The 18,944-nt window shown below is 38.1% G+C and overlaps 1 protein-coding gene across 5 annotated transcripts in view; it reads left to right on the forward strand.

Annotated features, from left to right (window-relative positions):
• LOC149841904 (protein DA1-related 1-like) overlaps positions 1–18,944 on the forward strand; it is a 52,329-nt gene that overhangs the window by 8,995 nt on the left and 24,390 nt on the right. For 4 of the 5 annotated variants that reach the window (XM_089998767.1, XM_089998771.1, XM_089998769.1 and 1 more), the window contains 2 exons: positions 17,102–17,250; positions 17,422–17,512. In XM_089998767.1, the coding sequence (XP_089854893.1) occupies positions 17,140–17,250; positions 17,422–17,512 (202 nt within the window). In that variant the 5' untranslated portion in view covers positions 17,102–17,139. The remainder of the gene's footprint in view (positions 1–17,101; positions 17,251–17,421; positions 17,513–18,944) is intronic. The other variant, XM_089998766.1, reaches the window with a different exon arrangement.

Raw genomic sequence — 18,944 nt, forward strand, 5'->3', positions numbered from 1 at the left:
GGCAGGGGGGCCAGCCCCTACCGATGGCATCGAAGCGGCAGGGGGGCTAGTCCATGTTGAAAGCACAAGACGGCAGGGGGCCCAACCCCTGCCGACGACATCGAAGCGGCAGGGGGACCAGCCCCTGCCGACGGCCTCGAAGCGGCAGGGGGGCCAGCCCCTGCCGAAAGCACAGGACGGCAGGGGGGCCAGCCCCTACCGATGGCATCGAAGCGGCAGGGGGGCTAGTCCATGCTGAAAGCACAAGACGGCAGGGGGCCCAACCCCTGCCGACGACATCGAAGAGGCAGGGGGACCAGCCCCTGCCGACGGCCTCGAAGCGGCAGGGGGCCAGCCCCTGCCGAGCACAAGACGGTAGGGGGGGGGCAGCCCCTGCCGACGGCCTCGAAGCGGCAGGGGGGCCAGCCCCTGCCGAAAGCACAAGACGACAGGGGGCCCATCCCCTGCCGACTGCCTCGAAGCGGCAGGGGGGCCAACCCCTGCCGAAAGCACAAGACGGCAGGGGGGGCCAACCCCTGCCGAAAGCACAAGACGGCAGGGGGGGCAGCCCCTGCCAACGGCCTCGAAGCGGCAGGGGCTGAGCCCTTGCCGACAGCACGAAGGTGGCAGTGGCCAGTCCCTGCCGACAACCGAGAGGCGGCAGGGGCCAACCCCTGCCGACAAGGAGAAAGAGATCGGGACGAGGGGTGACAGGGAGGGCAACCGACCTCCCGTCGGTTTCCCTATCACCCACAGGGGGGTGAGGGGGGGTGTCGCAGAGGCCTCGGTCCCCTGCCGACACTCCGGCAAATTCCGAGAGGGAAAAGGGAACGACAGGGGCCTCATAGGCCACCTGTTGGGCCTCTGATGGGCACAGGGGAGGTGGGAGGCCGCGGCAGGGGCTGTGAGCCGCCTGTCGGCCTCCCGGCGAGGTGACAGAGAGGGGGGTGTGAGGAAGAGAAGAGGGAGGAGATGAGGGAGAAGAATGGCGTACCTGGGAGGCGGTGGCCGGCGTCGACGGCGTGCGCAGCAGAGGAGGAGGGGGCATCATCGCGAGGGGATCGAGGGCGGCGCTGGAGGCATGCGCAGGGAAGGAGGAGGTCGACACAGGGGGGGGGCGAAGGGCTTCGAGAGGGAGGCGTGCCTCCCCTCGCCCTCCCACGTGGAACTTAAAGGCCCCAGGGGGCGATGAAAGGGGAAACCCCAATGGGTTTCCCCAATCCTCCCGAAAACGAAGGTGGAAAAAGGGGGGTGTTGCGGCGCTCGGGATCCTGAATCGGGTTATTTTAAAACCCTAAAGAAAAGGGCCCCGGGTCGGGTCCGGACCCGACCCGACCCGGCCTGGGTCCAAAACAATAATTTTTTTTTATTGCGGGTTTTACATTTATGGTGATATTATCATTGTTATCCATGTTTATAAGGGCTATAAAAAGTAAAAAGAAGATAGAGAGAGAGAAGAAAACAAAGATCACAAGCACTTCGCTACTAAGAGAGCACCTCCAATGAAGAGCATGAACACACGAGCACTCCACTACCAAGAGAGCACCTCCAATGAATTGCACGAATACTCTTCCACAAAGTGAACACCACAAACTCACGAGAATAGACTTTGCAAAAGAGACTTTATCTCTTCCAAATCTTGAGTGACATGCTTTCCAATGCATCGAAAAATCAACTTGATCTCTAAACTCTGATACCATGAAAGAAAACAAGGTCCTCCGAAGATATTTACCAAATCAACAAAGTAGACACTCAAAGAGTTCCACCAAAGCACCAAAAAAACATACACAAGCCACAAAAAGGGGCTCACACACAAACACCCACTAGAGGGGCAAGCAAAATGAATAAAAAAATAATATTTTATTCACCATTACATGCAAGAAGCATACATGAGTGAGGGGAGTCATCACCTATTTATACACAGCCAACAGTCTCCATAGAAACGTTGGGCCTCTCCCAACAGCTCTATTTAGAGCCATTGGGGCCTCTCCCAACGTCTCTATGGTTTGAATGTTGACTAATCAACTTTGTTGACTAGTTAGCTTTTAACTTAAAAGACTAACCTATATATATATATATATACATTTTTAACAAGGATATAGGTTGGATCATGCTTAAATGGGTAGGATATCTATTCATGTGGGGAGGAAGAAACTTCTGCTCTCGGCGACAAAGTTCATTTTGTACATTGTTCAGACTCATAAGATCCAGATAAAGATACTTGATTTGGACTATCATAAACCATAATTCAGCCCCACTTGTTGCCTGATTAAGATCCAGAAATTTAACATGCAAAATTTAAAATAAATTTTTTATGGGTTATGGTTATTACCATCCAGACTCATATCCGGGTCTGATCCTGTTTAAGCCAAGCCCAATGGGACCAGAGCCAAAATCAGTACCGTTGGCCTTAGGTGCAGCTAAGGCCAACAAGTATATGATAAAAGTACTACAAAAATGCCTAAATTACACAGAGACATTTGGCATTGTAGCACATTGGGCATGGATATGTTAAATGGTTTCTCAGCTTGAACCCAAAATCTAAAATCCACATATAAATCTTCTAGAAAAAGTAAGATATTCAAGATTAATACAGAAGTGGTAATATCTTATCACGCCTCAATCCAAAATCCACATATAAATCTTCTAGAAAAAGTAAGATATTCAAGATTAATACGGAAGTGGTAATATCTTATCACGCCTCTCTCCCTTTCTTTGTAACCCCCACCCCCACGTTTGTAACCCTCACCCACCGCCCCTCCATCCCTCTCTTTGTAACCCTCACCCTACCACCTCTCTCTCTCTCTCTTCTTCTTCTCCTCCTCATTCCTGCCTTTCACCGACATAAAAAGGAAAGAAAAAAAATGGGTTGAATTTTTTATTTTACATTTTGAACAAAAATAACATTGGTGCGGGTTGATCGCACCCAAGGGTTTTTTACCACACCTGGTATGGCACCCACACCCGCACCGATGCGGGTGCGGTGGCCTATTAGCCGAGTCCCTGTGACATAGGTTTATGTTTATTTGTATGTATGTGTGTATGACAATGTATGTAGTATTTTTGTTTGTAATTATGTGTGTATGTGTGTGTGTGTGTGTGTGTGCATCTATTCATTTCATTGGCATACTTTAGTGATCAAAATGTGAGGGAAAATTATGATATTCACTTGTGATTTCATCCATTCAGTCAAGTAGATAGTAGATTTTGACAAATCTGCTACTTTGGTAAGCATGCATGCAGTTAACTTAGAGAAGAAGACAAGTAAAAGGAATAGATGGGAAAGAGAAGTATGCATTGTGCCCTCACCCTAGGTCACGTCCTCTTTTATATTAATGAGAGGTAGATTACAATAATGCCCTCAGACATGATAATAAAATACAACACACCTCTATGAGTCATAAATGACAAAAATACCCCTTACATACAATACACATACTCATGCCATCTCTAACATGCCCCTCAAACTGTACATGGATCAGTGATGTGCATGTGCAGTTTGTCGTTAAGATCCCAATGTCTAGCAGACGAGAGCGGTTTGGTGAATAGATCGGCTATTTGGTTGTCTCCTTTAATGAACATAGGTGTACCTCCTTACTCTCAACCTTTTCACTGACAAAATGTTGTTCTAACTCAACGTGCTTCATCTTCCCTTGCTGGATTGGGTTGGTAGCAATCGCTATAGTACTCTTGTTATCACATAATAACAAAGATCTAGTGATGGGCTGATGTAGAGCAGTGTGAAGGGGCCTAACCCATAATACTTCAGCCCTGACTGTTGCCATGGCTCTATACTCAGCTTCGTGCTCTATCTGGCTACCGTACGTTGTTTTCGGCTTGCCCAAAATACTAAATGATCTCCTAGAAAAACTCTATAGCCTGTGGCAGAACATCTAGTCATGGGGTCTCCCGCACAGTCAACATCTGAATATGCAAGGACAATGAGTGATATGCCGGAGTGAATATGATGAAAATTGCTCCTGTAAACCAATCCGCCAGTAATGGTTCCTTTAAGATAACACAATATCCTTTTCGCAGCTTTCATATGACTTCCTTGGTGTATGCATATAAAGGAGACTTGGTTTACAACAAAAACTAGATCAAGCCGAGTGAAAGTCAAATATTGCAAAGCTCCAACTACTTTTTTGAATGCATATGGTTCAACCAATAGCTTGTCCTTTGGATCATCACCTGACAACTTAACATCTATGTCACATGGGTGCGGGTGCGGGGATGCGACACTTCCAAAAAACCCAGGTGCGGGGGTGCAGTAAAAATATAAAAAATTATATATATATATAGTCCAAAAGTTGGACATAAATGACCCTGGGTATGTTGATTGCACCCAGGGTCAGGTTGACCGCATCGGGTGCGGGTGCGGCACCTAGTTGGAGAATCCTTGTGACATATAGGGCAACAAAAAATTTTTTGGCAAATTTTTTTTTAAGTCCGAAAAATTGGACCAAAATGACCCTGGGTGTGTTGACCGCACCCAGGGTCGGGTTGACCGGTGCCGCACCCGCATCGATGCAGGTGCGGCACCCTGCTAGCCGAATCCCTATGACAGCTTAACATTCACTCTAATATGAGTGACAATCGGTTTGCAGTCAATTATCCCAAATCGATTAAGGAGATCAAGAGCATACTTGTGCTGCGTTAATTTCATAAAATCAGATGCTCTATCCACTTCAACTCCCAAAAAGAATCTAAGTACACCCAAATCTTTCATATGAAATTTAGAGCTAAGCATGCCTTTGAGTTGTCGTATCCATGAGTTGTCACTTTAAGTGATTATGATATCATCAACATACATCAAAACTATAGTAATCTCACCAACAATAAAATGAAGGAAAAGTGAATAGACGCACCGACTTCGAACAAAACCAAAGTTATAAAGAGCTTTACTAAATGCAGTGTTGTGAAAAGCGTTGAGGCATAGCGAGACGCTCCACCAAAATCTGAGGCGAGGCGTAAAGCGTAAGCCTTAAAAAATAAATTTTTTTGAACTTAAAAAAACTATAAAAAATATCTAAAATTATAAATAAATAAAAAAATCTTTATTGATGAAGCAACAACCAACAAGAAATAAAAAATCTCAAATAAATACTAAAAAAATATGAGATTAACATGTAAAAGTAACATTAATACAACAACTTGATCTATGTATCTAAAAAATAAAACATGGGCATTCATTAAATAAAAAAATTAACATTAACAACGAAATGCATCTTAGCATTAACAATACAATGTCATAATTAGAAAATGCATGTTAGCATTAACAACCAAATGTTAATATATATCTAAAACTCTTCAAAATGAGAGTGTTAACATTTACAATTGCAATTGAAAGACCTAAAAAAACATATAAATGGTCATAGCTCTATGATATGAATTAGGGCATAGGCTCTTCTTTAGTCTCGTCATCATCAATATCTAAGTCTTCAATGTCATCATCTGAGGAATCCATATAAATAGGTTCTCCTTTATCTTCATTCTCTGACTCTTTATCATCTGCACTTTCTTCCTCCACATCCTCAGTCACTTCTTTTGCTTTTCTTTTTCCTGAAAAAAAATCATGTATTAAATACTTATTTTATGTAATTAAAAAAATATATTTATATTCATAGCAAGGTAAAAGGAATTTAGCTTTACCTCGATCTCTTGAAGACCTGTCTTGCCTAGAACCAGTTTGTGAATCATGAGGTGAAGTGACTTTTTCAATAGGCACATGCTCAATGACATTTATGTTGAAATTCGGATCCAACCATGAATCCTCCAACCAATTGGGATCATTAGTTAACATTGGATCTTCCTTTTCCACAATTCACTCATCGTCTGAGTCTATATGATCTAGACATACAGGGTCTTTGGTAGCCCTCTTCCTCATATTTCTCTCTCTTAATTTCATATTGTACATTACAAAAACCAATGCATTCATCTTTTCTTGTTCAAGTCTATTCCTTCGTTTTGTATGCACCTATAATTTCAAATAATTGATAATCAATCATAAGATAATTACACATATAAAAATGTATTTCAAAAATAAAATACAAAGTCACAAACCAATGAGAAAGTACTTTAATTCCTCTCACAGCCCGATGCACTGCATGTCCAACTTAGAATTCAAATTGCAAAATTCATCAACTCAGGATTTTCGTGCCCAAATGAACTCCACCAATCAGATGCATTAAAATAAAACAATACAAAATTGTTAAAACATTAAGAATGTCATAATTAACAAAAACATAAAAAAATATTAACAAATAACAACATAATTGCAAACTTACCAAGACTTTTTAATTTTCTTGTTGTAACAATCGCCTCTCTACCAAATAACCCCTTTGTCTTTTTAAATGCATCGATTTGTGTTGTACTTTTCAATCGAACATTTGCATCAGAAATCAATTTCTCAACACAATCATAAAAGTCACTCATAAGTTCTCTATCGTGGTGAAGTTGTCAGCATAATGAAAATGTGAATTTAAATAATAGGCAGTTGCATGCAAAGGCTTATGAAGTTGCAAGTACTATCGTCTATTAATGATATCCCAAATAGGTTTATATTTTCTTTCAACCTTGTCAAGGTTTGAAGCAATTTCCTCCTTTGCTCTATCCATTGTCTCATACAAAAATCTCATTGCAGGTTCATCTGCATCAACTAATCGCAATACTTTCACGAGAGGCAGTGTAACTTTCATTGCATATGATATGACAACTAAAAACTTATGATCATTAAGAACAATATAAGAAATGTTCTTAGCATCAAATTTCTTATAGTAATTAGATGATCTAAAATTTGAAGATAAGAACATCGACTTCAACTTTTTCTTATAACATCCAATACTATTAAGCGTGAGATATGTTGTGGCAAAATGAGTGACGGTCGGACGTAGAAGTTTTTTCTTTTTTGTGAACTTTCTCATCAAATTTAATACCCATGCATAACTATAAATATATCTTGTAATTTTTTTTGCCTTTTCTACTGTATCTTTAAAAATTAATATCTTTCCAATATCTTCTAACATAAGATCCAAGCAATGCGCCGCACATGGTGTCCAAAAACATGTTTTTCCTACCGTTAACATATTCTCAGTTGCCACATAATTTGGTGCATTATCTGTAATGAATTGCACCACATTACTTTCACCAACTTCTTTAACAACTTCTTCAAACAATTTACACAAATTTGCACCAGTTTTTTCCATGTCACTGATATCAACGGATTTCAAAAATACTGTTCTAGATGAGTTGTTCATAATAAAATTGATTAAGTTTCTTCATTTTCCATCTGTCCAACTATCTGCCATAATGCTGCAACCAACCTTTGGCCATTCCTTTTTTAATTCTTTTAAAATTTCGTGAGTACAATCTACCTCGTCCTTCAAAATCCATGTTCTGATCTCGTGATAAGAAGGCGGTTTGAACCCTCATCCATAATTTGCAATAGCTTCTACCATTGCACTAAAATATGGACTGTTGCAAAGATTAAATGATAAGGCATTTGAATAAAAAAATCTACCAATTACACGACATATATTTTTTCTTTTATCCATTTTGAAAGCAATGTTTATTGTGGTTTGTCGTGCTTCTTTTTTAACAAAGAAGTCTATAGGACCACCTGCTTGTTTTTGCATCACTATATGATCCATTGGTTTCTTTGTTCACATTATCGCCTCTTGATGATTCAAAATAAACATTCTTCCCGATATCCAACTTGTTTTGTTCTTCCTCTTGTTTCTTTTGCTTCTGATCCCTTAGATGATTCTAAAAAAAACTTTTCACATCAGGTGGAACCGCTTTGCACATGCTTACACCATGTTTTGTGCCAAATAAGTGATGTTTTAACCTATAGATGCCTCCTGTAGTTTGTTTATGACAGTAATTGCAAATTACATGTCCTACGAGTTTGTGATCTTTAGTGGGATTTAAAACTTTAGCTCTATTATCTCATCTTACAACTTTTCCCATTGTTCAACTGCAAAAATGCATATAAGAAAATATATATTAATAAAAAAAATTAGATTCATATTCAATAAGAATCAACATATACAACTTGAAAACTAATTAAATAACTTGAAAATGATCAAGAAAACCATAATAAAACTCTGAAAATTGACCATAAGGAAAACACTACACAACTTTAGCAAAAGCACTATCAAGCTATGAAGTGTGCATTGATGAATATTCATGTTATTACTAGACTAAGGCTCCAGAATGATTCCTATGCACATTGTATACCTCTGTGTTCTATAAAAGGACTATGATGATTACTATGCATCTTTTCAATCAACCACATATCTTTTTATCAACTTCCATGCCCATGATCATTAATATTTTCTTGCAAGCACACCATTTACGGGAAATTAAATCCAATGTCTCATGCATCTCATTCAGATTTCTTCATGACAAAGAAGAAATTAGCCATTTCTGTCACATTTATTTTTCATCCACATTCTCTAGTGTTCATGCACAGGCACATGCATTCATATATTAATTCAGAATCACTACAATTATCTGTTGACCATACTGAGCCACCCATAGGGAAAAAAATGCACTTCCATACCGACCTTGGTGTTTAATTAGTTGTCACATGCTAGAAATTGACTGAGCATATACATTGATGACAAGAATCAATGATGCCCCATATGATCAATAATGGGAATGTATTTCATACAAGGACCAACTTCAAGTAAGCATATCAAAATGTGTCTATGGCTCATTCTGTTAACCTGATTAAGCTCACTTGAAAAATACAAATCGATATAAAGTGAAAGCTTTGCTTACCTACAAACTGCTACTAGTTCCTCCACTTTCATATTATACATATACAATATACCGTTACTAAATTCATATTAAGCACACAAAAACAAAGGAAAAGTGACAAAAACAGATAAGTAGATGTGGCTTGTCATAGGATGTCACACCACCACATAATGAATGCATGGTGGAAAATTAGAATAAAAGCTTCACGATAACAACAGAAATGGAAGCAATAAGGTGTTACTTTAACATTAAAAAATAGTTAGAAAGAACCACAACCATGAAAATATTTAAAAATAAACTTTAAGCATAAAAATATTTAATTACAATATCCTGAAACTCTAATACATTGAAAAAACAGAAAAAAATTAAAAAAAAAACAGAAAAAAATTTAAAAAGATAAACATTGTATATCTGTGCATGAACTGCAACATTTTTTCAATTAGAATAGTTGAATGCATCGTATGAAAACAAAGAGAGACAAAATCCATCACATGCCATCATAAAAATGAGAAAAAAACAAAAAGAGGGGTGAGAAAAAAAATGAAAAAGAGAGAGGGGCGACTGTATCACGCGCGCGCGAGAGAGAATGTTGTATCACATGAGAGACGAGAGAAGAGATAAGAAGAAGAATAGGAGAACAAGAGAAAAAAAACCCGTACCTGTTTCGAGGCTCCACCACGAGAGAGAGAATGATGTGAGTCTGTGAGAGTCGTGAGGGAGAGAAGGCTGTGAGAAAAAAAACAGAGATAGGGGGTGAGAAAAAAAATAAAAGAACATAAAGGGGTCGGTAGGGCTTTGTTTAAGCCCTAATTTTTGATCAAATGAGGGTTTTGACCCTCATTTGACCAAATAAATCGAGGCGTGTACACCTCATGGATTTTGCGCTTTACATATGCGCCTCAAGGCATGAAGCCCCTCGCCTTGAGGCGAGGCACGCTTTTTGCGCCTTGAGGCACATTTTTAATAACACTGCTTTTGTTGTTTAGTTCATTAACAACAGGGATTGCATTAGGTGATTTCGGCACAACTGAATTACTTGATTCTAGTTGCACATAACTCGGCCAGAAACTTGAGACAATCATTGGCTGCACCACTATTAGGCAAATAATCATTTTCATGAAACATAACATGCCTGAAAATTGCTAATTTTTGAGCCATCGGATTAAAACATCTGTACCCTAAGAACTTGTTATCATATCCAACAAACTGACATTCTTGGGCTTTGGTAGAAAGCTTACTACACTGCGAATTATGAATATGACTATAGCGTTTACTCCCAAAGGCACACATGATAGAGTAATCTGGATGCTTATCAAAGAGGAGGAAATAGGGTGATTTTCATCCTCGATTTGTGAGGGGTATACGATTAATGCAATATACAACATTGTAAAAAGCCTCGCTCCATAAATCACTTCTCACATGTGACTCAGTCAACATGGTTGATGTTGTTTTTATTATGTGCTGGTACTTCCTTTCGGCCACTCTATTTTGCTAGGGAGTCTTAGGACAAGACAATTCCTACAAATGTGACCGCTAGGAGCCAACCCAAAAGCTAGTTGGGCTGCCCCACTTCTCCTCTCTTGTGGTTATAAATAGGGGTTCTCCCCTTATAATCTTTTGCAATATATTGTCTATATTTTTTATGTGCTCTCTTGACCCTTGTGTGGGTGTTGTGCATGTGTGATTGACCATTAAGTGGTCTCTTGTGTTTGGTTGTCTTCTTGTAAGTCCATAAGAGGCAATCATTTGCGCTTGGTCTTATTTCGTTACACACGGCAAGTTCGAAAAATGTGGGTATGGGGACACGACTATATATATATATATGTGGCAGGGGGATGTTTGTTTTATTTAAAATATTTAAAAATGTTTAAATAGGCTATTTGTGTTTTTTTATAAGCGGTAAAATGATTTTTTTTAAACAAGGATGGTAAAATGATTTTTTTTTTAAATAGGGGGGGTGATTGAATTTTTTTTTAAGGAAAGTGGTCCCATTCCCACTGCCTCACTCTCTCTCACTCGATCTCTTTCCACCGCCTTTCTCTCGATCTCGATGTGAAGAAGAACGAGGAGGTGGAGTTATTGCTCTCTCTCACTCGTCTTGTATGTGAAGAAGAACGAGAAGATGCCGCCGCTACTCTCTCTCTCTCTTGATGTGATAAAGGAGGAAGAGGTATGGTGCTCTCTCTCTCTCTCTCTCACACACATTTGTTTGTTTTGCTGATGTTTAAGGTATGGTGCCCCCCTCTCTCTCTTTTCCTTCTTCTCCTCCTCTTCTTCTTCCTCCTCCGCTCTTCTTTTTCTGAGGGGTACGATAAAAAGGAAGGGGGAGGGGTTTTTGTCCCACCGCCTCTTTCTCTCTCTCTCTCTGTTGATTGGATGAAGAAGATGGAGGAGCATAAGAAGAAGGGTAGAATGTCCTTTCTCTCTCTTTTCCTTCTTCCTCTTTCTCTTCCCCTCTTTCTTCTTTTGAGGGTTTTGCGAAACAACAAAAAAAGGAGAGTTTTTGGGTTTCGGGTTGGGTCAAGGTTGGACTCGACCCGATACGGGCCCCAGCACATACCTGTGCTAGGCCCGGTACTCGTCCTTGCGTCGACACGGTTACGTGGGTCATTTGGTCGTATCTATGTGACATAGGTGGGAAGCAAATAAAAATCGAAAGCGAAGCAAAAATGTAATTATATATTTTTTAATTTACTAAAATAGAAATATGAGTAGATAATATTAAAGTTGATCTATTAATCTTAAAACTGAATCATATATGCAAATGCAACCATTTAACAAATGCATCCTATTGCAAGCATTTAATAAATAATACATCAAGAAAAAACCATAATTCATATTCCTGTTGCAACCATTAAACAAATGCATCATGTTGCAATCATTTAATAAATAATACATTAAGAAAAATTCTTAATTTATATTCCTATTGCAACCATTTAACAAATGCATCTTGTTGCAAGAATTTAATAAATAATATATCAAGAAAAAATCATAATTCATATTCCTGTTGCAACCATTTAACAAATGCATCCTGTTGCAAACATTTAATAAATAATACATCAAGAAAAATTCATAGTTCTTATTCCTGTTGCAACCATTTAACAAATGCATCCTCTTACAAGCATTTAATAAATAATACAAAATCTATTTAATAAATAATAACAAATGTATTGGATTTAAAGTTTTAAACAAAATCTTTATGGCATAGCTTGAAATTTTGATGTGCAAGACAACTCCTAGCATTGATATTTTAATTGTTGTGAATTGCAATTGCACAAAGCAAACACTATGCCTGGCGAGTCAGTAAATGTTGTCAAGGTTACCCATGGTGCAACCACAATTAGCATGATCTAAAAGACTAAAATTGAGATAAAAGAACACAAGTAATATCCATCCACACACACAAATCGACTAGCACATGTTTGGAGATCATACTGAAAATGCTATCAAAGATGCCCGATCTGAGAGAGAGAGAGAGAGAGAGAGAGTACCTAAGGACACCCGTCGCCGAAAGTTGGTGGAGGTTGCCCAAGAAAAGTGGTCGCCAGAGGTCGGTGGAGATCACAAAGAGAGAGAGAGTTGCGATGAAACAACACAAACCCTATCATTTTGGGGTTTTTTTTATGAAATTTTTAAAATGATCATTTTACCCTCCTTAAAAACACAGTTTCTTTTATTTTTTGGTAAAAAAGGTTTAATAAGGAGGTAAAACTGTCCAAACTGTAACGACCCTAACTCATACCCCTTAAAAACGCGATTTTTTTTTATTCAGTGTGGAAAACTTCTCAAAGACTCGGGGTCCTCACAGTTTCAATTCCAATTGGATAGCCAAACACTACAATAGAGCTTACACTTATCACCCGTACCAAACCAAACTAAACCATTATTCATTTATTTGAAAGAAAGAATGTTTAAGAAATAATTGCAAGAGACGTATCAGAGTTATTTAAATGACATAAAAGTAAATAAAGAAAAACTGAGTCACACTGTCCCTCTATAAACCGTTTAGCAAGAATGTGACACTCGTAATCCTCCTAGAAACCAGTCGCTTCACTGATCACCTGCGACTGCGAAAAACCATAGAAGTAGGGTATCAGAACCGAAATTCTGAGCACAACTACTTCTAGTGAAACAGGTGAGAAAAAGAATATAGATAAGATTTTATGCAATAATTTGAGGGAATATAGAAATGCCAACTTACAACATTTAAGTAATCATCCATGCAACATGTCACATATGAAAAACATGAAGAAACATTAAATCAGTAGCAAGTAGTACAGACTAATTAATCAAGAATTTCAACATGCACTAGAAAGTAGATAACATACACTCACTATCATGTAATGACTAAGGGAACAATTAAAATATGCATGATTTAATACATAGCAGAAAAATGCATGACATATGTGCAATGAATGAATCCTTTTATTATCTTTTATTTAAGTTTTCCTTTTTGATATGCATGCCCTATTAAATGCATACAACTTTAAGTTCCTCTTTTTAATTACCATTGTCCGTTGATACACCAAACGAGTAAGATCCCCAAGGTCAAGTTAGGTTCCCAGGGTAGCTTAGCACACAAGTTGTAATTTATTTACTGGATCCCAAACTTAGCCCTCGACCGAATCACCTTCGGAACATTAAACCTCCATATCTAATGTCAGGGACACAAGGTATACCCCACGCCTACAAGTGTCACTTTTGTGGTACCAAAACAACAGCTGTATCGAACACACCACCCCCAGGTAAAGTGGTGGACTCTCCTTAAAACCGTGGCCATGAGAAGGAACCTCAATATCGGGTTCAAGGGACAAAAATAAAGCACATGGAGTTTTTGTATCCTCACAGTCTCCCCAAGACCAGATCTCTAATATCCTCATTCTCCAGATGGGAGATCTCAGAACGTATATTATATTGTTCTTGTTCATTATCTTTTTATTAAAAACCAATTATTGAGTTTTGCAATTCAGCATGCAAAAACAAGGCAAAAGCTCGCATCTACTCTTGCGAAAACCATCACGGGACTCCCGCCCGTGGAAACACATAGAACAGTGCAAATAAAAATAAATGTGATTTTTGCGATGCATTTAAACAATTAAAGAAAGAGCAAATCAAAGCTCAAGGCTCTCCAGGCCTGTGATGATTCATTTAGACCATCGATGCATCATACGCAAAAACCATAACAACTTGCAATGTATGCAATGATGTCAACATTCTTCCAAATGCATATTTATATATGTCAATTTAACCATGTGCATGATATGTCACATTCATATGCATGTGTTCACCATTCATGTGCATGTGTCTTTATGAAATCATTCCACATATATGCATTCACTCATGAATCATCTCAATTGGGACAAGTGAACAACTCATGCATTTATGTACATGCGAAGCACACATCAATGCATGTATGCACATGCATTTGAAACAAACTTCATATAGTATGATGCTTAAGCACGCCACATCAAGTCAAAGCATATAAATAATTCTAAATCTTGACATGTCTCGAGAACCAAAAATACATGCACACCACACCTTCTGGAAATTTATATGCACGTTCAGAAATGCAAACATGTATCATGTGTATGCCACAAAAATATTAATAAGCATGTTTTTGTTCAATTCGGATGCATACTCAAGTCAAATGCATATTTTTGTTCATAAACCAGTTCCAATTAAAATATGTGAACATGCATGCCACGAATTACGTGCCAAAATACATAAATTCCATGTATGCATATGCAAGCAACCTTGCACTAATGTCTTAATCAAGCATAACATGTCGATTCTAAGCACAAGAGAAAAATCATTCTTTCCTTGATTCACCTCTGGCAAAACATGCATACAAGTATATAAGCATGCGAGTGCAATAACAATAAACTTTCATGATCCATGTTTTCAATACATGCACATGTCCATACATTCATATGCGTAGAAAGAAAAACTAAATCTTTAACATATGTAAACCAGGGGATAACATGAACACTTTTCATATGAGAATCTGTATATAGGCATATGCAATTTGCTGAATCAATGAACTTGAAAACAATTTTGCAAACCTAATCATCACCTAAGCATTGATCTTAACTGTGCCTAAAAAAAATCAGTTTTATAAGCATCGATCAAGCCATTCAAACTATATCCAGCATGAACCCAATTCAAGAACAGAAAACACAGATTAAGGTATATATATACAAGCATAAATCTTGATCATAACAAACAGTTATAAATCTCGATCATAACCCAATATGAGTCTGTTTTGTATAAAAACCTCATACACAGATTTTTTTATGTGTAAAGAACCGAAAACACCCATATAAAAGAGGATCTATGGATCCTCATCCATGTAATCTAGAGTGAACACATAGAATCACTCTTTAACCATGGATTTGCACTAAATATTGCAAGGAAATCGAATCGATATTCGATTTCTCACATGATTCAAAAGAAAGAACCCGTACCTTTGCATGGATCGAGAAAAAAGGACAAGATTGATGGTAAAAAATCGTTGGATGATAGAAGAAGATGGCCTTCTTCTTCCTCTCCTTCCTTTCTTTCAGCTCATAGCACATGCAACGTCCGATTCGTTTCTCTCAACATATAAAACTAATTCAGTCATTATATTATCGCCCATGAATATAAGAGAATATGCATCTAAATAGTCCTTTGAGCATCACGTACAATATGTGTTTGAATCTCATTATTTCAAGACACATTGGTCCTGGAATATTTCAGAAACAAAAAAAAACAGCAACAAGGATTCATATGAGCAACATTCGTAATGAAAGTTATATCCAACACAAGGGATTAGTTATGTCTCCAACTAGTCTCCCGTCTGTTACCACACTTAGATACAAATTCTTAACTTGCTGAGCTATAATTAAGAATTCCAAGATTCACCTGTTTAAACTGAAATACAGTTCAACAGAAGAATGATAGTAATGTACGAGTAAGAAACTCTAGCTTAAACGCATTATGTAGGTCCTGATGATAATGATTCATGCAGCAACACAACTCCATATCTTCCCAATACTAACTTGAGATCATACAACTAACAAATTAACACCTCAGAGGTTTCAAATTTCAAATATTGGTTGAACCAGAAATCTGTGCATGCGTGCAAACTGCAAACCACCTTTACACCGATTAAACCTACGTAATTGGGTTGAGTAGTCCTGACTAGCGTACTCGAAACGAGATACACTATAGAACCACTGTATGAACCTACAGATCATGCTTCTTAACAGGGACTAAACAGTAGCAGGGAAATCACATTCCATTAAGTTTATCAAAAAAATATTACCAACTAGCTTCACCCGATAAAAATACCCCCTTTGTATCCATATGCAAACTCCCTTCATAAAAAAAATCTGAAACCCCCAAATCATAGATTTGGGGTTTTCGGTTTAGGGTTATCAGAAACCCTCCCCCCCCCCCCCCCCCCCTTTTTTTCGTGAATGCACATTGCACACTTGACTCACGCTACACCCTAATGAAAAGGACAATACCACCTACATCGTCTGGCATTCTGAAGGTGGCTGTCGCGATCGCACGCAGGGAAGGAGGAGGGGAGAGAGAGAGATCAAGAGGGAGATGAGTGAGAAGGAGGGAGATCAGGTTATATATATGTATATATTATGTTAAATATTATTTGTATTATCCTTAGTTATTTTTCTTAAAAACACACATATATATAAGTTATTATACGCATATATATGGATCCTTTGAGGATCCTGGATCCGAAATGCGGATCCCACACCCAACTTTAGAAAAAAAAGACCTATTATTTTCAGATAAATTTAAACAATTAATGTAAAAAATCGAGGTTATTACACAAACCCTTAAAGAAATGAAACTCGCTTCCGATATTGGGAAGCGAGCTTCCCTTTAATGGGAAGTGTGTTTCCTGTTAATGAGGAAGCTTCTCAATTAAAATGTGTGCTTCCCCGTGCGTTTCAGAAGTGCTGCGTTTCACGCTTCCGAAGCACGCTTCCCCACTTAACCTTGGTTCTAACAGAGATGTGTCAGTGTCTTTTGTTTATTGTTATTCATGAGTGATTGTAATTGTTTGGTTCATCTTTTTCTAGTCTGCAGACTTTGTTGAGATATTGATAATTATGCTGATTATTCAGAAAAAGAAATTAGTCAAATGAATCTTGTATGAGTAAATTGTTGCTGCTTTCGTGAGAACAATTGATTGGATGCTTTTTTTTCCTGTTTATTGCTACCTTTTCTGTGCATTTTTGATTGGGACTTAATTACAGAAGTATGGGACTGGGAATTGCATGCAATGAGCTATTTCTTTCTTATTTTGTTAGATTCTAATTCTTTCTTATGAAACATGCACTTCATGTAGGAAAGCCTGCAGAGCTTGATTGTGGAAAGTTTCATATTATGGGGTGGCTAAGCAAGATATTTAAAGGTTCAGATCTTAAGATATTAAAAGGTCAATACCATGGAATTCTTGGGGAGGACAGAGTTTGGGAACCACCATCAAGTTCTGTGGTATCACTGTCTTTGTAACCCTGCCATTTTGATTTTGTACAAATACAAATAACAGATAATCTGGTGTATGAAATCTGATAGTGTTCAGCTGATGGTTTCATTAAAGCTAAGTTTTAGATTATTTTATTGGTCAGTATTTGTTACTGTTTATATTGGGGAATATAAATGTAGGATATCCAGCCGCAATATGAAAATGAAGAGTTTGATCATGCCATGGCACCATCCCTTCTAGAAGAGGAGCATAAGAAGGCAAATGGAATTGGTGAGTAAATATATTCTATACAAGTAATTTAAGTATGACATGCATTTTATTCCCTCCTCTACGAAATACAGTTTCAAACTTATTGTCATGCTTCTGCTTTCTTTAGAAAATTAAGAAATATTATCCAAAAGCTATTTTTGGTCATTGTGGAATGTATGATAACTCTTTAACCCTTGCCTGTAGTCACAACTCAATGTTATACTGGTCACCTTTGCTCTTCGGTCTTCATGAAATTGTCTATAGTCATGAGGCTAACCAGTTTCTTTGTAATCATCATATTTCACTCCATCAATTTCTTCTTTCAGATGGCCAGCTAAATGTCACTTTTTTAGATGAGTTTGGTGTAATTTTATCTTTTGATTTTTATGAGATTGTCCAAAGTGATGAGGATATGCAGTTTCTTTTTAATTATTCGACATCTCTATCATGTTCTTTTTTGGAAGGCTACCCTTGGCTCTGTTTTCTTTCATGGTTGGGGTATATAATTAAAAGCATTAGGTCAGTCTTTGCATCAACATAAAGCCCAAATAAAACACTTAATTTTTAATCAAAAAATTTAAAAATCTAAAGAACCTAACAAATTAAATGAATATTAAATTCTGATTTTATACTTTGTAAAACATTATATCCAAAAAAGGCATTGTTATAACATTTAAAACAACGCTTTCTTTTCCTACACCTAGGAAAGTTAAAGCTGGTGTAGCTTGATGTAACTTTGATTCACTTTATAAGAATTCCATAAATGACATGAAAATTTTGTGCTTATTGTGCCAATCAATTTTATATTTATGGGTTCTTAATGTGCTTTTTAGGAACGTATCATGCACAAACATGCATGCACACACACAGTTACTTTTTGTCTAGTGTAGGGTTGGAGTTGGGTTGAGTCTTCTGGATTTCGCCTTTGGAGTCTTATGGGTTTTGGTTTGAGATTTAAATGTGAGTTTAGGTCATGGGACTCGATGTAATTGTTCCTATAACCAATTAGCAGAATTGACATTTCTTGTTGCTCAAGTTAGGGTTAGGTTTATTGGTTTGCAAGTCAGAGTTAGAGTAAGATTATAAATACTATTTTAATGGGAATTATTGAGTGATTGGGAATGATTTTTTTAGCTGGGAATTCCAGAGTTGGAGACCCTTTCTCTTGAAGTGAAGTAACCCTTGGGCATCTCACCCCTCTTATGCCCCTAAGCCATCTGTCTTCCCAGCATTCATCTTATGAGATTTCGATCTCGTATGTGTGGTTCAGCCTGCACAGGAGAGAGAGAGAGAGAGAGAGAGAGAGAGAGAGAGAGAGAGAGAGAGAGAGAGAGAGAGAGAGAGATATGCACAATCGGCTGGGGCGGCGCTTGACTTGCTCGACCTCCAAGCCCTAACCTTTATAAAATAAAACAATTATACAACGAGCCTTGTAATATCAGAGATATTACAA

This window comes from Nuphar pumila, chromosome 3 (genome assembly GCF_984573655.1).
Source record: "Nuphar pumila chromosome 3, dmNupPumi1.hap1.1, whole genome shotgun sequence".
NCBI lineage: Eukaryota > Viridiplantae > Streptophyta > Magnoliopsida > Nymphaeales > Nymphaeaceae > Nuphar > Nuphar pumila.